This window comes from Artemia franciscana, chromosome 15 (assembly GCF_032884065.1).
Source record: "Artemia franciscana chromosome 15, ASM3288406v1, whole genome shotgun sequence".
Classification (NCBI taxonomy): domain Eukaryota; kingdom Metazoa; phylum Arthropoda; class Branchiopoda; order Anostraca; family Artemiidae; genus Artemia; species Artemia franciscana.
This window is the reverse complement of record NC_088877.1, coordinates 24,541,001-24,561,462: the sequence shown is the minus strand read 5'-3', so window position 1 is coordinate 24,561,462 and position 20,462 is coordinate 24,541,001. Positions and strand designations below refer to the sequence as shown.

General features: G+C 34.1%; 1 protein-coding gene and 1 long non-coding RNA gene across 3 annotated transcripts in view; one reads left to right on the top strand and one right to left on the bottom strand.

Moving 5' to 3' along the window:
• Positions 1-4,744, top strand: part of LOC136036234 (uncharacterized) — a 120,382-nt gene extending 115,638 nt beyond the window's left edge. For both annotated transcript variants that reach the window (XR_010619670.1, XR_010619671.1), the window contains exon 3: positions 4,141-4,744. This is a non-coding gene — a long non-coding RNA (uncharacterized LOC136036234). The remainder of the gene's footprint in view (positions 1-4,140) is intronic.
• LOC136036233 (probable ribosome biogenesis protein RLP24) lies at positions 1,637-18,245 on the bottom strand. Its single transcript, XM_065718331.1, has 3 exons — positions 18,076-18,245; positions 8,078-8,264; positions 1,637-1,919 (listed from the first exon to the last, which is right to left on the bottom strand). The coding sequence occupies exons 1-3, from the start codon at positions 18,154-18,156 to the stop codon at positions 1,699-1,701; spliced, it is 489 nt and encodes a 162-aa protein (XP_065574403.1). The 5' UTR covers positions 18,157-18,245; the 3' UTR covers positions 1,637-1,698.
• Between the last annotated feature and the right edge of the window lie 2,217 nt (positions 18,246-20,462).

Here is a 20,462-nt window from a genome sequence, read left to right as displayed (position 1 = left end):
AATAAACGATTTTGAACCCACTTATAGAGTTTAATTATGACTTGTGGACTATAAATATATACTAGCAACAAATTTAAGTTTCAAGTGTGTGTATTTAATGGACCAACGACACTTCTTGGCTACTAAGGCCCTTAAGCCGATTCTGTAGCGTGTTGCTGCAGATGAGTTCGAACAAGGTCCCGTATTACCAAGCTGAGGTCAAACTCACTGCGCCATCACAGGACTCAGTTATTTGCACTTATTTGATCTTACTTTATCGTTTGCACACAAAGGTTTCAATTTGTATTTTTTGTATGGGATTTACAACGCTTCTTGACTACTAAGATTCTTAGGTCGGCCCTGAAATGTGTTGCTACAGCCAGACTCGATCTCTGGGTCCCGTATTACCAAGCTGATGTCAAACCCACTGCGTCATCGCAGGATGTACGGTCAGAAGAATTGTCACATAAAGTCATTTGATTTTCCACTGCCAAACAGTCATTAAATGGTGATGAGATTCTTGGGAGCCTAGATTAGTCTTCATTCTTAGCAGCTTCTGTAACACTAGCTGTCAAATTTGAATCATTGCATGTGATGGCGCATAGATTTGTGGACAATGTTATTAATTGTAAACATGGCTGCAATAGCTATAGCGATATGTTTCGAAACAAAACTTTTCAGTAGATTGGAAACATGCAATATTTTGTGTGAGACTTTTTACTGTTATGAGGACCAGATGTCTATATCATAAAGATAATTTAATGCATATAAGAACAATTGTGCTTTTGTCATACATAATTTCATTTAACAGCTATCTTTGTGACTGAGATACTATAATAAAGCGCATTCTATAAAATATATTGAGAACCATATAAGATTCAATCAATTGAGAGCTAGGTTAGTCATGTGTTAAGTGGAAAACAAATTTTTAGTTGCCTCACATAACTTCTTTTGAACTACCCTGACCGAATTGAGTTGCTACCTGGCGTTAAGGCATGTATATGGAAGAGACAAAAACGGGAAATTACGTTTCACATTTTTTTTGTACTGTTGCAAATAACAATTACAATTTTTACAACAACTGCTCCATTTACTGGGCATTCCTGTGAGTGAGAAAAGATAATTCTTTTTAGAAAAGATAGAAGACAGATCTAAAATATCTCAAGGTGAAAAAGATTTTAAAATAAAACTTGTTTCTTCCCTTGAACAATTCTAGGTCTATTCACAACTGAAAACCACAATTTTTTCATTTAGCTTCAAATTTTTGAAAAGCAACATATTTTTGTCAGTGTTGCCATGTTAAGCCATCAAAACAATTAAGTAAGATTAATTTCTCAAATTTGTAAACACTTTTCGTCCATACAGAAAAAAAATCGAACATTATTTTCCGCTTAACCAACTCAAGCAGTAAAGATTTAGTTTCCACTCTCTTTAGTACTTGAACAATTATATCAAGGAGGGAGATTAGACCAGATAATAGAACCTGCTCAACTAGAGAGCGGGGCTACAAATTAAAATTTTACAACAATATTTCGTCACGCCATCTAAAGTACAACAATAAACAAAAAGCCGATAGATGACAGTTGAGTATTCCTATATAGAGCCTGCTTTAGTTTCTTCGCATAATTATTACAAAAATTTAAAAGAAGGCGAACAATTTGACTTGTAGATTTTTATTTACATTCGATGAGAAGAGTAAAAAAGGTTAATATGAACAGCTCATTCTTCCATTACCATTTCTCTATCTTCTGTTCGGACCTCCTCCACAATCCTTTCCACTTTTTTGAGGCCAGCTGCAGGTGAGCGGATAAGTGATAGATTTCTTTGGACTTCAATCCTATCACAAACCCTTTGAATTTCCTTGCCTTTTTGCAACCTTTTTAGAACGTGGTTGGCTACTCTTCTCTGTCTGATTTCTTCCACTCGCTTCATTGCCTCAACTAAAAAAATTAAAATAAATAATAATGAAAAAAAAAGTCGAGAAAATCAGGCAAAAAAGCACTGAAATATGAAATACTTAGATACCTTGTCTAAAAAAAAGAAAAAAAAAGGAAAAAAAAAAGAGAAAAAGAAAACAAAACGAATAGCATAAATTCAAGGTTTAAACTTGCTTTGTGATAAAAAGAATTTACGACGCAGAAACTACATTTCTGATCTTAGGGCAATTTCTAAACTAGATTGTTCTTAAATTTTTGAGACATTCATTTATGGAATCTATATATATATATATATATATATATATATATATATATATATATATATATATATATATATATATATATATATATATATATATATATATATATAGTTGTTACACATTTAGATATTTCTTGTGACCAGAAATGTCAATATACCATTTTTAAGAAAAAAAAAAATGTATAACTCTATCCTTCATTAACTTGAAATCTTGATTCGACAGCCATTCTGCAAATACTTAATCAATTAAATTACCACCGGAAATCCCATCTTCCAGTAATACGGTTTCGCTGAAGTCATTTTGGGGAAGATTTCCATTTCCCAAGTCCAGGATGTACTTGGCAAATGCTTTCTGTTCAGAATTGACCCACATATTCTTTAAATATATTCTTTTAACATATTCTTTAAGAAAAGTTGTTTGAAATATTTCCAAAGACTACTTTTTTTCATTAACAATTCAAGCGTTTCACTGCGGTTGCAAGTTTGAATTTACACATGGACCAAAACACCTGAGCCATGGTAACATCGGTGCTTCCTCACGTCGGAAACGACAACATTTTTGTCACGTTGTCTTACAACTATTACCCTTGATGGAAAACTATGGCCAGAATTAAGAGCGCGCACAGCATCGAAACCATATAGCCCAGCAAAAACGAGCTGAAAGTTAGGAGGCTGTGGTCCCAGTGAAGCAGCAAGTCGATCTACATCAGCCCCTACTTCTCATATTTTCTCGTAGCCTTTGTTTGACATAGTTGTGTGTGTCTCGCAATATTTCTTTCAAGAGATCCCATAATTTAAAGGATTCGCAAGCCGTTCTTCAACAGCTTCATCGAGGTCTAAAAAGTGCATCGACTTTCTTCTTCTAACCTAATATTTCTTTTTCTTTACTTCCAAGAATCTCTCGAAGATTAGGATCGGATCTGTGCTTGATGTCTGATGAGCCAGCTCTCTTGGCTGTCATGAGGGTTACTTGTGATTTCTTTATGAAAACACAATCTTTTACTGACTTGTCAACCATACCATCAAGAATCGCTGTTCCCACTCTTAGTGGTTCTTCCGCGTTTGATTTTAAGGGACCCATTATTCCATCCACAACATTTCTCAGTCCTACACAATCTTCGAATAAGTTTCGACTTTTCAAGCACTTCTTTGACGAACAACTTATCTTCGTAGACCCTTTTTTGCCTTGAGAGCGCCATCTCCTTGTGTTGTTCGCTAATCCAGTATTTCTTTCTTGTAATTTCTGCATGAGATAGTTTATTGAATACAAACAGGACAAGAAATAACCCAATGATTTTACTAAAATTCTGTCATTCCGCCTCCACCAGTAAGGCTTCTGGATGTCTTAAGATTCTTCATAAATTGCTGTTCTATAGCCAGGTCAGCTGGTTACATAACAATAACAAGCTCATCCCTCAAGCGTTCTTGCAGCAGTTTCTTTATATACCTAGTTCTATATGGTTCAAGCCATAACTGTTTCATTTTTCAACATAGGTCACTGATAACTAGTTACTTTTTCTCATTTTCCGGGAAGTTTTCTAAGACCTATAAAAATATTTCATGCTTTTCTGCATCGCCAGGTCTTGCAGGTTTCGTCTTTTTAGTAGCCTTGACTGCACTGGCAAATTTTCAGGGTACGTTACGGTATTTTTGAAAAGCAGCTGAGCACTACAGAAGAGAACTCGCAATGGAGAAAAAGCCTATGAATGTGAGCTGTATCAAAAGAAGTTCTCTAAAAAGATAAGTTCGAATGTGCATAGGCTTATACTGGTGAAAAATGCAAAAAGAAATTTTATCTCAAGCCGAACTTGGCTCAGCATATGAAAACCCACAATGAAAAACAAAACTTGAATGTGATCAATGTCAAAAGACATTCTCTAAAGATAAGTTTGTCTCTAAATATGAGAACTCATGCTGGTAAAAAACAATGAATATGAAGAATACAACAAGTAATTTCCTTTTCAGTCGAGTTTGGCCGTGCATAGGAGAACTCACATTGAAGAAACACTTTTGAATGTGAAGAAAGTAAAAAGAAAATATCTTCAAAGCAGAATTTGATTGATCATACAGGAATCCACGATAGCGAGAACCAATATCAATGTGAAGCCTGCGAGAAGAAGTTTTCTTGGGAGTCAAATTTGGCTGAAAATATAAGAACTCACAAAAGAAAAACTCTATGAACGTGAAGCATGCAAAAATAGATTTTTTCGGGAAGTCAAATTTCACTCTGCATATAAAAATCCACAATGCGAAAAAAACAAACATGAACGTGAATTATACCAGATAAACCTAATCGTACAAAAACTTTTCCTAAAAAGACAAGTTTGACTGTGCACATGAGAAAACACACTGCAGAAAAGCCCAATGAATGTGATAAGAAGTTATAAATAGAAGATCTGTGTATAATGTTTCGTTTCTTGAGTCAATAAATATTTATCCATCTACATATCCTTGATACTATTCTAGATCATTAGGATCTCAAGAGGTGATAAAAACTTCCAACAATTTCTCCTGTAGCATTGTAGCTTTTTTTTACATAGTATCGAGGTATCGTCACATCGAGGGTCGTATTTGTAGAAAAAGGAATGCAAATAGTCTTTCACATGAATAAACTTAGTGATAATCCAAATACAATGAAAGAAGCAACAACAGATTGAAAACAAGATTGGAAACTTCTTCCCTCTTGATTTTCAGCAAGTAAAATGAAGTTGTTTTTATATATTCCCTCAACCAAATAGGAATGTGAAAGGATTAGTAATAACCCCCTTGCTTGATTCCCAACCACCCAAGTCTCTATAGAGATTCGTTAGAACATACATTCTATGATTTAAATTAATGTGTTAGTTTTTAATATAGCTATAGCAATTTAAAGTACTAACAGTAATTAAAAAAATAAACTAGGTATAGCCAAATTCGTGACTTAGATATTAACTCGTTTATTCGCTTTTTATTTGGGTCTGAGGGATATATCAACTTCAAAATGTAGATATGTCGTATTCTTTGGTATCTTGCAAAAATTCGAGGAATGCTGGTTTCAAAATTTCAGACAGCCTAACTACGTTAAATCCTCAAAAAACGACCTTGAAGAAGATAAGTATTTTAGTTACTGGATCTAGAGCACTGAATGCTACCCCTCCCCAAACAATGTTTCCACTTCCATAAACGGCCACCCTTGTCAACTAATACAAATGCAAAATTTTCCAGATCACGACCCCCCCGCCACAAAAAAGAAAATTCCCCCACCTATAAAAGGCCACCTTTGTCAGGGTCAATGAATAATTTTTTCAGATCACAACCGAGGAGCCATAATCACGTAACTCGCAACGACCCAGAAGATGTCAAGGATATTTAAAACAAATAAAACACTCTAATCCTTTAAGTCACTGGTTTCAATAACTACATGCTAACTCTTTTCACCTTTTAAAAACTCTCTTCACTTTTCATATGTTATAGACGATTTTTCATGGTCGAATAGTAACTGAGAATGAGGGCTATTCCCTCTAGCCCCGTACACGTATGTTTTTTTTGGCTGGGGAGGGGGCAATAATAGAAAAACATATTTTTTGAATAATTTTAATAAGAAATGTCCTTCAATTCGGAAAAAGTAGGATTTCGAGGGGGGCGAGGCCCTTCTGGTTATGTCCGTGATCCTCTATTAATTATCTCAAATAATAAATGTTAATATTCGTGAGTGATTAAGTTTGCAAATAAAATACGAATTCTTGGTCAAAAGGGATATTTAACCTAATGCCCCCAAAAAACAAGTCGATAGGTATTGTCTAGTTTGGTTAAAATATAAAGCCGATTACAATTTTTTTTATCAAATTAAAATCTGATAAAGTTGTTGGTAATTGAAAACCTAACATATTTTTATATATATATATATATATATATATATATATATATATATATATATATATATATATATATATATATATATATATATATATATATATATATATATATATATATATATATATATATATATATATATATATATATATATATATATATATATATATATATATATATATATATATATATATATATATATATATATATATATATATATATATATATATATATATATATATATATATATATATATATATATATATATATATATATATATATATATATATATATATATATATATATATATATATATATATATATAATTCTGCACCCCTAAAATTTCTCCGCCAGGGGCAAATGTCTTCTCTGTCCTGCTAAAACCACCTCTGAATCCCTCCCTTACTAATGAGGATTTGCGAGCACTCATCTTGTTACCTTTAACATAAAATTTCATGATCAATTCATAGATTTATTTTATATCTGTATCACCAACAGTCAGGTGAATCTTATTCAATAAAGAGACAAATGTCAGAGAGTCAATAAAAAAGGGTTTGGTTCAACTCTTCTTATCTTTTATGAAGTCATCTAATACTGTTTCAAAAACCCTGAATCAATTCAACAGCTGAAAGAATCATGAAAGATTTAGAAAGTGGAGAGGATACAATGATGTTAAAGCAAGCTTAACACGCAGACGCACCTAACCCTGGCTCTTTAACTTATCCAAGTAAACAAATTTCTGGGTATTTATTATACCCAGAACGAATGAGGATATGTGAGCACTCATCTTGTTATCTTTAACAAATAATTTCATGACGAGTTCACAAATCTATATTAAATCTGTATCACCCATAGTACGGTGAATCTTAGTCCACGAGAGACAAGTGAGGTGTTTTTACAAAAAAGATATTTTTCAAAGTCTAGGGAGGGAGGGAGGAAGACAACGATGTTTTTATTGTTTAATAAAAGTACCAAAACAAGCCATTTTTCAATGAAAATATCACGAAAGGGTATCTTTTAAATATAGGGGTTGGGCAACAACTCTCCCCAATTGACATCACTGATTAAGGATGCCTACACCCAGCAATACTTGGTTGAAATGGAAAAATACAATTTTGAGAAATATAGTTGAAATATATAAGTAGATGTTAAAATCTGGGCAGTTAAAATTGGTGGGTTTTTGGGATTGGGTGCATGGACGTGGGTTTGGGGGAGGTTGGTAGTTTGTGACAAGAAAACAAATCAAAACTTTTTCTTTAAAGATTAATTATCTCTTCTTTTATTGTGCAAAAAATAATGTATGAGTTTTTGTGTTATTATTTACTGAATATTTTTTATGGCAAAAGATGGTTAGAAGATAAAGCCACTCACAGGACTTTTGTCTTTTATGTGGCTCTTGAGCTTTTTATGCATTAAAGTTGTGCTTTTTTTTTTTTAAGTAATAAGTATGTGAATCTCAAGTCTGAAGAACACCCTAATAGTAAAAAAAACAAATGCACAAAATTTAGTATTTCCTTTTTGTAATTCAATAAATTATCATTTTTTATTGAATAAATATCAAGTTTTGCTATTTTCTCTGAGTTCAGCACAAGGGTTTATTTTCTCTTAACTTTTGACGTAATATAAAAATTTTCTTAGCAACTTCAAACAAAACACGAATTTATCTAAGATAACTTACATAAGCAATAATACAAAATGTTTTTCGTTTTTGGTATAACCCTTATCTATAGCCGTAATTTTTAAATATAACTAATAAAAAGAGCTGAAAAATTAAATGTTAAATGTATCTGCATGGGTCAAAACAACCAGTCCGGTTGAAAAGAGGAGTAACTAGTTTCTTCGTTAGTTAGTATGCTACTAACATCTGAATCTACCAGCTTGCCTTAACTGATTCGAAATTTAATCTATCACATTAAGCCTCATCGAACAATAGTTAGTGTTCTTACCTAACTATTTAATTAATTTTAACAATAATTATTATTATTGATACTATTGGTTATAACACTGAAACTATATCGGTGCTTATAGAACGAAAAAATAGAAAACTTACCCGTTTTCTGGAATGTTTCCCGGTCATATTTCACAGGAACATTCCTCCTTTTTTCGAATTCAAATGTAGGATCATTAGCCAGCTCTTTACCATGTGATTTGCGAAAGGCTTTAGTCCATTTTGTCTTCCTTGGGTTCTTCTTCTTTTTGAAAGCTTTTTGACATTTTGATCTACAGAATCTAAACGTCTGAAAATAAATAAATAGCTAGGCTATTTAACTGGAAAAAAAACAACCTGTTTAAAAAAAGAGCAAATTTGATACGAAAAAGAGAAGAAAAAAAGAAGAAGAAACTGTCATGGTTGTTGCGCACTTCCCCATATAACATGTCCAGGATTTTTTTTTTTTTTTCTTAGAGGAAAGGCAACAAAGTGAAAAAAAAAACCTTACACGTACCAGCAGAAGAATAAATACAGCTTAAGCTTCAGTAAATAAAAGTGCAACATATAAAAAAAATCCAGCAACAGCATAGAACTTGGAAGTTATTAGACTACTTTTTTCAAATTATTTGCATATAATTTAAATATATAATATTTTTATGATGATATTTATGTATAATATAAATATAAGAATTTATGATGTTGGAAGACTTCACAATAAGAATTTGAGAGAAACTTTCCAGGAACAATTGAGTACTAAAAATTGAGAGTTTAAAATTTGACAATATGAAAAATGGTTGGAATAATTTTAGGAAAACAATTTGTGAAGTTGCTGATGGTTTCTTAGGGAATAAAGTTAGGACTGCAGCTAGCAATATTAGTGAAAAGGCTTTATGTTTAATAGAGAGAAGGGGCTTGTACAAGAATTATCTGAGTGATGGATCATATGAAACAAAAGAAATGAAAGAAGAGAGTGGAGAAAGCATTGAAATATGAACTAAGGAGATGTGAAGTGAAGGCCATGGATAAAATTGCCGAGGATCTAGAAGATGCACCTAGACAACATAATAGTAGAATACTGTACTGGTATGTTAATAAGTTGAGAGGGAGCAGTCAATCCAGATTTGTCCCAGTTAAAGATAGGACTGGGGCCACGATTAGTGATAAGCAAAGGGGTCAGAATGCTCAATCAAAAGATACTATATGCATCTTTGTTGTTAGAAGGGTGTATCTGTAATATCCCAGGAGCGACTAATGACATTTAGTTGAAACTTACAGGAAATGTTGATGGGATTTCGAAATAAATCAACATCCACTAATTAGAACTATCAAATTAGAAGTTGATATTTTAATTCTTACACTAGAGACATGAGAAACAGGAGAAATTTCATTATATTAACCAAAACCAAAACTTCAGCAATAAAAAACGAACAGAAATTTAATTAAAAGAAAACTTTAAAAAAAAAGTTTTTCAAAGAAAAGTAAAGAGATATTTTAAACTTAAGACCAGCAGAAATAAATTTCTATAATAATTCAACGGGCACGGGGGGGGGGTAGTTGCTCTCTGATCACTTTTGACTCTTTAAAAGAGCACTAGAACTTCAAATTTCCTATCAAATGAGCCCTTTCCAAAGTTTATATTACCACCCTTCCATATGAAGTGTGTCTAGAAAAAAAAAAATGAAGTCTTATGGTTCTTTACTACAGATCTCTGATAGTTTAAATGCATTGATAGTCAATAGCAGAGCACAATCCTCAACACACACTTTCAGCTTGAGCCTAAACTTAGATTAAATAAAAAAATCCAGTTTTCTCAACTGAAAATAAGGAGCAACATTAAATCTTAAAACGAACAGAATTATTACGTCTATAAAGGGGGTCGCCCCCTCCTCAATACCTCTCTCTTCCCGTTAAAGTGTTTCAGCATTTTAAAAAAAGTTACTTATTGTTCTAATTAAACAACCCTTGTGTTTTAGCGTAAGAGCGAGTTTTTACTTTTGTGTTTTTACTTTAGCGTAAAGAGCAAGACATTGAGGAGGGGCAACCCCCCTAACATACATAATAATTTCTGTTCATATTGAGTTTTAATATTGCTTCTCACTTCCAGTTGCAAAACCTTGTTTATTTATTTAATTTCTGGCTGTTTTTTAAATAACACTAGGACACCTCCACGCAAAAATCCCCCTCCCCATGGAAATATCCTCTGGATACTTCAGTCCTGGCGAAAATTTACCCCGGATAATTACTCCTAACATCTCCATGCATAAAATTGAATCAGTAAAGAGAAAGCAAAACATATGAAGACATTTCCAATAGGAATTCTGGCAAATTCCCCCAGTGTAAAATTTCCTCTGAAAAGTTCACCCCCTGGGAACTTTCCTCTCCAATGGAAAATTTTCTCCATACAAAATCCCCCCAGCAGAAAACTTTTCTTCCCCTCCCCACTCAAAAAATGTATCCATACTTCCCAATAACAAATACTTCACATATACAGTGGGCAAACTTTTATAACCTACAACACCTTTCTCTATGGGGTGTGGGTGATCATGTTATCTCCAAAGACATAGTTATTGGCCTGTCAATTATGCTGAACAAAATAGTAATCTCAAATATTTTGATTGGACGATTTTGAGAAAAAGTGACGTGGGAGGGGGCCTAGTTGACCTCTAATTTTTTATTACTTAAAATGGGCACTAGAACTTTTTGTTTCTATTAATGAGCCCTCTCCCAACGTTCTATGCCCAATGGGTCAATAAAATCACCCCAGGGAGGGGGAGACAAAAAAGCAACAAATAAATATGCATCCATGATCTTTCTTCTGGAAAAAATTTACATATTCTGTATTTTTGCAGATAGGAGCTTGAAAAGTCTTTGATATTCTGATCTAAAGGCTCAATAAGAGCTGGGATGTTTCAGCATTAAAATACACCCTTTGAGGCATGTGCGCATCTCCATATCTATAAAAAAAGATCAGACAACCCTGCTGCAAGGGTGTCAAGTTCTCATCTACAAATGTTTGGAATTGTGTATCTTTTATGAAAGAAAGATGGATGTGTAATAATTTATTAGATGTAATTACATAGATTTTTTTTAAACTGAAAGTAAGGAGCAACATTAAAACTCAAAACAAACAGAAATTATTCTGTATATGAAGGGTTCCCCCCTCCTCAATAATTTGTTCTTTATGCAAAAGCTGTTTGCAGTTTTAAAAAAGTTCCATATTTTAATTCAATCTAATTAAAATGGCTACAGTGTTCCAGTAGCTATTCTTAAAAATTGGGACATACAGTCAAACATTAGTGTAAAGAACAAGGTATTGAGGTGGGGGCAACCCTTCATATATGGAATAATTTCTGTTTAGTTTGAGTCTTAATATTGCTCCTTACTTTCAGTTAGAAAACATGTTTTTGTATTTAAATTCTGTTGGTTTTTCAAATTATGAAGGTAAATCTGGATCAGCCTCCATGAAATATACCCCCCTCACGGAAAACTCCTATGTGGAAGTTCCATCCAGAGTAAAGCACACCCCTATCAAGTTCCCTCCAGACAGTTCAATCCTTGCTGAAAATCCCCCCTCCCTGTAAAATTTCTTGTGGGCTATTCAGTCTGAAAAATTATCGTTAGCATACTTTTCTTTGAAAAAAAGACTTCAATCTCTAATCAGGTTTCACAATCACTTCAGAAATGTCCCCTTCCATAGAAATATTTTTCAGAAATAAAAACATGCAACATCTCCACATGCAAAATTGAGTTGGCAAAGATATGTAAGACAATTAACAAGAATTTTGTTTAGGAATTCTGTCACATCTCCCCAGTGTAAAAATTTCCCTGGAATTTCCACCCCCCTGTAAATCTCCCTCCCCAAGGAAGATTCTCCCAATGGGAATCCACCCAAGCACACAATCACCCCCCCTCAAAAAGTGTCCTTATACTTCCCATATCAAATACTACACATAAACAATGGGCAAATTTCATAACTTACAGACTCCTCCTGATGGACTGTGGGGGGTCATTTTACCCCTAGAGACATAGTCATTTGATCTTTCAACTATGCTGACCAAAATGGCAACCTTAAAATTTTGATCAGATGACTTTGAGAAATAAATAGGCATGGGAGGGGGGCCAGTTGCCTTCCAATCTTTTTTGCCACTTAGAAAGGGCATTCAAACTTTTAATTTGCATTCAAATGCAGGCTGTCCTGATCTTCTAGGACCATTATTTCAATACAATCATCCCTGGGAGAAAAAAAAATAAGAATGCATATTTGATCTGTCTTCTGGCAAAAATAGTGAAATTCCACATTCTTGTATGTAACAGCTTGAAACTTGTACAGTAGGGTTCTTGGATACACTGAATCTGATGGTGTGATTTTCATCAAGATTCCTTGAATTTTAGGTGGTATTCCCCCCCTAATTCAAAAATCAAGCATATTTTCTCAAGCTTTTAACTTTTGATGGGTAACACTAAACTTGACAAATCTTATATATTTGGAATGAAAATAATAAGCTGATTCTTTTCTAATCTCTGAAACTCTAAAAGATAAATCCCAGAAATTTCAGCAAAGAAAATAACAGAAAAAATACAGAAACTGAAAAAAACTAGTATTTGTCCCATTGATCTAATAAAAGCATCCCTGATAAACTATCTACACCCCTTGTTAGAGTTTCTGATGATATTAGCAATTCCAGATGTTACCCATTATAATGGAAGCTGGGCTATATTACTCCAACTGAAAAGATGGGAGGTCTGAACAATTTTACTGGAATACAACCAATCACCTTAACCCAGTTTTTTTAAATGTACATATTTTTCTTATCTAATTGGTTAATGGTGGAGATTCTTGAACTTATTGACTTACCTGGAGGAAACATCTACTACACCCTACCTTGTTAAGTCTTCTTCCCACTATTCTTAAAAGCCTTAAAAACCCTGATACTTAGTTGAATCTTTTATTAATTGATCTCCAGAAAGTGTTTGACCCAATTGACAACAATATCCTTGTAAATAAACTGCTGATGGAGTTTCAAGTGAGTCCCTTTCTTGTTAAAATTGTTCCCTCCTTTTTAACAAATCACTCCCAAGTGCTTAAATACGAAAAATATTTATTCCAATCCCCTTCCTATCTTTTATGGGGTCCCACAGGAGACTCTGATGGGTCACATTTTATTCCTTATAATGGTTAATATAGCCTCACAACTGACCACAAAGAGCAATGGAAATATGTGAATGACCTTTCTGCACTAGAGGTTTGCCAACAAAATATCAAAAGCTCTACTATGAAATTACTAGACACTGTCACACAGGAGGCTTCTTTGTCAAAGATGAAAGTTAATGCTAATAAATTGTCAGTTATGACAGTTAATTTTTTTTAATCAGTCCCCTCTTTTGCAAACCCCATTCTTCCCAAAATATCAATCATATGCAATAATCTACTTGTGGTGACAATTACCATTGACTTGAAGTAGGACATCCATGTTCAAAATATTCTCAAACAAACTTTCCCTTCACTTTCTCTTCTAAAACTTTTGATAAAAATTTTCTTGCCCCACTAAGGATCTTTTGTAACTTTATTGTTCTTTTATTTGGCCAATACTCAAGTTTGCTTGTCCAGTGTGGCATTTTGGTCTTTCTTCAGAGCATATCTATATGATTGAAAATAGCCTAAAATGAGCACTTAGAATCATAAATGGTAAAGGGAAGGTTCCATATCATTATATACTAGGCGAGTTCAAGCTCACTGTGTTGGCCAAGAGAAGGAACCTCCTGTGCCTTTGTTTCAGTACCAAAACCCTGTCTGTTCCCCAACTATGTTCCATCATCCCCAAACTGCACCTTCCCACCCACAACAGACCGTCCTCTATAAAACCCCAAAAAGTCCCCAAACTGACTCCAATCCCTGCTAAAATGAAAAAATCGCTTACAAATTATGAATTAATATGGCAGGACCTTTTAAAGATAAAATGGGAGAGTGTAGTTGACAGTGGTACCATAGAAAAAAGCTGAGAGGCATTTAAGACAGTAGTCCTAGCTCCAGAAAATAAACATACCCAGGTATACTGGTTGCTCCTGCCAAAAACACTCCCCTTCCTATCCAAAGAAGTTATAAGGGCTAGAAAGAAGAAGAAAAGAGCACAGAGTGAACATATAAAGTGCAGATGTGATAATCCCTATGACACATATAAGAAATGCAGAAACAGGCTAAGAAATTTGACTTGGAAGAATGTAGAAAATTATGAGGAGGCAATTGCAGCTGATGAAAACCAGAATCCAAAGGGGGTTCTGGCACCATATCTCAGCTGCTAATCCCTTTAGACATGGTATCCTTAACCTCTTGAAAGAGGATGACATGAAGACCTCAGAGGCTAAAAAAAGCAGATTTGCTCAACTCTAGCTTTGGTACAAATTTCTCTACTCAGTCCATAGCACACCCTCAACTTTACCAGAGCAACCAATCAGTGATCCAATGTACATAACAAATATAAGCATAGAAAATGTTCTGAAAAGGCTTAAAAGACTGGATAAAAATTAAACTGCTGGGCCAGATAACCTCCTGACCAAGGCTATTAAAAGAAGCAGCTGATCAAATTGCTCAGCCAATAGCAATGATGTTTGAAATGTCACTCACTTCCAAAGAGCTCCCAAGTGACTCAAAGCAGGCAAACATCAAGCCAATCTTCAAGAAAGAGAGAAAGGACCAAGCCTGTAATCATTGCCCTTTAAATCTTACTTCTATTGCATGCAAGGTTCTTAAGAGCATCATAAATGATGCACTGGTCTCTCACCTTGAAAGAAATCAGTCACTTTAAAAAAGTCAGCATGGTTTCCATAAAGGTTGCTCAATCAATATAAACCTCATTGAATCATATGACTTTGCCACCAGACTCTTGGATGATGGCCTTCTGGTGGATGTCACATTGCTTGATCAAGCAAAAGCCTTTGACTAAGTACAGCATTCGATTTCTTCTCCTGAAAATGGAAGCATACAGGGTGTATGAGGATATAATTGCCTGGATTGAAGCAATTCTTTCTGGAAGAACTCAGGGGGTAGTAGTTTATGATGCCACTGGTAAAACTGTTTATTCTAATAAAATTCATATCATTAGTAGAGTCACACAGAGTACAATCCTGGGGCCCACATTGTTCAGCATATATATTAATACAGCTCACTTGGAAAACCCATTACACTATATGCAGACAATTGCAAGCTCTTAGGACAGGACCAAATTAGCTCAAATACTTCAATGATGCAAGAAGATTTAGATCAACTGTCTAGATGGTCATCTGAGTGGGTTTGCAGTTCAGCATGTCAAAATGCAAAGTCCTGCATCTTGGACATGACAATCCTTGACAACCTTACTATATTGGAGATGACCTACTTGAGGCTGTAAGTGAGAAGAAGGATCTGGGGTTATTGTTGATGACAAATTCAAGTTCTACAGCCATGTACAAGCTCAAGTTGCTAAAGCAAACCAAGCCCTAGGGCTCATAAAACAAACATTTACCACCAGGAAGACATGTGTGGTCACAAAGTTGTACAAAGCTATTGTACATCCACACCTGGAATTTGGAATGACCCTAGCATCTCCCATTATAAAATGGACATTAAATCACTTGAGAGTGTCCAAAGGCAAGCAACAAAGCTCATACTAGCTTTGCAAGACAAGCTGTATGGGAAATGCCTTGTATCTCTTGAACTCCCCACCCTAGTCTATTGAAGGAAGAGAGGAAATACAATTACTAATTGCAAACTGCTAGAAAACAGCCTCTCAAGTCAAGTACTCTCCTCATCCCTTGCAAGTACAACAATGGGTCACATAAAGAAGCTGCACATCTCCCATTGCCATTGACATGAGTGCCAGCAATTATTCTTAGTACATGCTGTCCCCTACTAGAACAGCCTTACCAAAGCCATCATCCAGTTCCAAACCATAAATACATTCAAGAAAGGAGTTGATCTGGACTGGGCCAATGCATAGTGTATACTAACATGGGATGCCAGACCATAGTCATGTCACACCACCAGCAAGATGTTCCACAGGAGGCTCATCACCACCTTATCTTGCTGGACATGAGATTTTAAGGTAATATCAAAATTCCATTTTTATGAGTTTTGGTTACTATTGAGCTGAGCTGCTCCTTACTTACAGTTTATTACCACAAACTGCTTGAAAATAACCAGATATCAAAAAAGTTCTAGGACATGGGCTGTTTAGTTTCCAATCACTTTCAACTGAAAAGGGACTGGAACTCACAGTTCCTGCTTGAATGAGCATCCTTCAAAATTTTTACAACCATGAGGGAGAGACTAGGATGAGAAAAGGGCAGTTGCCCACCTATATGGAGTAAATTCTATTTCTTTTGGGGTTCAATGCTAATCATTACTTTCATAATAACATCATAGACTAGAATTGCAGCTGAAAAGTGCACAAAATGGAGACAACACATCCCAGAAGTTTAAACTTTAATAACCTCAGCTATTCTCAAGATATTATAGATGTGCCTTTTTTGGTAAGTTTCAACTAAATACCCTTAATCATTCCTTAGACATTGCTCATCTGCCCTTTTGATAATTAAAATGCACTTAGTATGTTTTAATTGTGTTTAGCACTCCTCTCCAAAGCTGTGGAGTGTTATGCCAGCCCTACAGTTATTACTGTCTGACCCTTACATTATCTTAAACAAGATTGCTATTTCAAAATTTTGACCAAATGGCTTTAGAGATGATGCACATAAAGAGGGCATGGGAGGGGAACTCGCATCCCTCTAACCATTTTAAAACACCCCTCCTGATGTGCTGAAAGTTTGAACTTAATACCCTTAGCTGTTTCTAAGATACTGCAGATTCACCATTTTGATAAACTAGATGCATATAGGCCTAGTGTGTTTTGATTTAGTTTAAAATACCCTTCACAATCCTCCAAAGTGTTAAAATTCTAGTTTAGTGACTTCTTGCTATCTTGGAAAGGGATTATGTTAGGAAAATGAAACTTTCAGGGATGGGTCTACAGGCTAAAATATGTCCCAGGAAGGTATTTTGAAATACCTACCTCTACTCCCTCCCCCTCTAGAAGGTTCTGACCTTTAAAATATGTCTGTTATAAAAGTGAAACCTTGCAAAATAGATCTTCTGCTTGAATGAAGTATACAACAAAATTGTTTTCAGATTCAAAACTTTGCTCAATCCCAATTTATAACATTTTAAAGATATGCAAATACATTTCCTAAATTTTGAAAAAAACATTGATGTGGCTTAGAATTTTCCTCAAATAGGCCTAACAAGAATTGCATTTTCAGAACTAAAAGCAGAGAAAAAACAACTGGCAGCCTAACTGAAAATTAAGGTAAAATGTTGTTTTGTCAAAATTTCAATAGGTCCAGACCTGTCATGTAGACAAATTTCAGGGCCCTCTAGAGGGAGAAGGAGTGGAGGTGGGCACTTTAAAATACCTTCCTGGGATATATTTTAGCCTGTAGCCTAGACCCATTGCCAAAAGTTTCATTTTATTTATCTAATCCTTTTCTGAGATAGCAAGAAACTAGAATTTTACCAAGAGCCTATGTATGTTATAAAAGTGAAACCTTGCAAAATAAAACTTGAAAACTGCTTGAGTGAAGTAGGCTACAACAAAATTGTTTTCAGCTTCACAACTTTGCTCAATCTCAATTTATAAGGTTTTCAAGATAGGCTATGTAAATACATTTCCTAAATTTTGAAAAAAAAACAATGATATGGCTCAGAATTCTACTCAAATAAGAGTAATTGCATTTTCAGAACTAAAGGCAGAGAAGAAGCAACTGGTAACTGAAATTAAGGTAAGATGTTGTTTTGTCAAAATTTCAATATGTATAGACCTGTCACGCAGGCAAATTTCAGGGTCCTCTAGAGGGAGGATGCAGGTGGGTACTTCAAAACACCTTCCTGGGATATTCTTTAGCCTTTAGACCTATCCCTGAAAGTTTCAATTCCCTAACCCAAAAACTTTCCAAGATAGCAATAAGTCAATAAACTAGAATTTTACTGAGCTTAAAATTGAACCTTCAGGATTTAGGCTAAGTAAGTTCAAAACCCTATAAGTTTAACCAAGGCAATTTACTCTGAAAAGATTAAATTTAATTCTTACTTTACAATCATTTCGAATAAAAACCATTCCATGGCCAGGATATACACTTGAAGAGCAAAAATAGCACTTTTCTATCCTCATTGTTGAGAGGATCAGGAGAAATACACGTGAAAAGTGACTTTGATTTCTTCAAGAAATGGTAAGGTTAACGCGTTTTCTCGCCAACCCTCTCGAGAGTCAAAATTACGAATAGCGAAATCCTAATCACGGAAACACCTTTTGGTAATCAACAGTTTCGGTGAAGCTGAAAACCCAGAAACAGCTGTTTGGATGAAAAACGAAACAGTACTGTCCAATTTTCATACATCTGACCTGAGCTTCCGCAGTTTTTGACCGTTGTTGACTTTTTTTTAAAAACATTCAAATTTGTTCTAATCTATCAGGCTACTTCAATTGTATTAGGCTTTTATTCTGATGAAAACCTTTGAAATATACTCATTAGAAAGTAATGAATGCTAAATTGAATAGAGTGATAGAGTAAACATAGTGCTCGAAGTGTATGAAACTTTAAGTATATAATAAAAAAAAACGTTTTTAAACTATGATTCAAACATCTAAAATTATGCATTCGTAAAAGGATGCACCGGCACAAAAGAAACGTTTGGCGGCGTGCAACTAGTCTGTCTACGTTTGGCCTTTTTTTTATGCAGTGATTTGTTGACTTTGGTGTGCTAAGTAAGCCTGCGTGACAAGTAACTTTGTATAAGTCTATCAATATTGATTTATCACTAGACAATAGGAATAAGAGCTTAAAGGTGGAGTAGGCAGTGGCTTCTTTAAACGGCCAGGGCCTAGGCTCCACAAATAACAAGATTTCTAAGAGAGCCTATTCCCCTAATTTTAGCAGTCCTTTTCATATCTTGCAGCATAGCCTGATAACTTATTGGAAGTGGTTCACAGCAATAAAAATTGTCCACAATACAGATTTTGTTTTGCACTTATATATCTATTAAAATGAGTGACTTTTAAGTTTTTTAAAGTTTAATCTCAGGATTAAGAATGAGTATGCTGCAAAATGTCAAAATATTGAAATTTAAAAGATTGTAATGTGTCCTTTCCAGTAAAAACTTTTTTCCTTCTTAAAGCAACATCACAATGACATGTATTAACCAAAGATTTTAACTGATTGGATCTATGATAGAGTTAAAAAAGCCACAATAGCTTTGATTTTCGTCGAATTTTGCACACTGACAACTGGAAGATAATAAATTCAACTGTTGTTTTGTTTAAACCAACAAAAATAAAATCTATTAGTTGTACTATTGAATTTTGGAGGTTCTCTTTCTGATCTTGTAAGTGGTATCTAAATCCGTTTGAAATTTTTAACTTTATGTGATTCTATTGTAACTACTGAATTTTTTCACGGATTCATTGTAATATTTTGGACATTTGGCATATATTTTAACAAATCTAAAAAAGTTTGGGGTAATACCGACCTTCACGACAAATTGACACCAGCTGGAAGAAGATATATCAGATGAATTTTATAGTAAATAAGGTGATGAGTAGCAAACAGCTAAATTTGTGCAGATATAGAGTGCAATAGGCATTCTACCAAGTTTTCTATCCAATTATGTAAGCCTACAATCAGCCAGAAAAGTGCCCAATGAATATTCTAAAAAAAGTGTTTTAACAATATTAAAATACAATTAATATCATAATCTAATATTCAACAAGAGAGATAAATCTACCTCTTGGACTTTGAATATAATCTACCTCTATAAAATTTGATTGTTAATATAATTAAAAAAAAATTCATCTTGTACCACATTAATTAATTAAGGCCAAATCACGAATATCCAACTAGGCTGATAAAAAGGTCTCTTAGCCCGATTTAGTGACAGCGATGAGTCAAGTGAACTCAAATGTCCACTATCAGGATGCAAGCCAGCCAAATCCAAAAATAAAGAGCTGAAAGAAAAGAAGAATTCTTCAAAGTCTGCTAAACCTTATAATGAAGATTAGAAAAAACTTTATCTCTTGTGATTGGTTGAGGCATAAATTATAATTTTCTGTGGTAAGTCAAAGTTCACCAAAAATACAAAGTTATATATATATATATATATATATATATATATATATATATATATATATATATATATATATATATATATATATATATATATATATAAAAATAAAAAAATGAGGACTACGAGAAAATGTGCATGTCTAATAGTAAAATTATTCCAATAATGCAGAGCAGATAAAAAGTTAAAGAAACAGAGGGATGCTTTGTAGGTTTCATCGTGGAAATGAACTTCCGTAGGTTTCAGTTGAAATTTGGTCTCACTGGTCAAAGGTTTTTTCCGCATAAACGTTTTGGACACGGTAAATCATGCAAAGAAAACAACAAACAATATCATACACCCCGATATATGAGTGTTTAA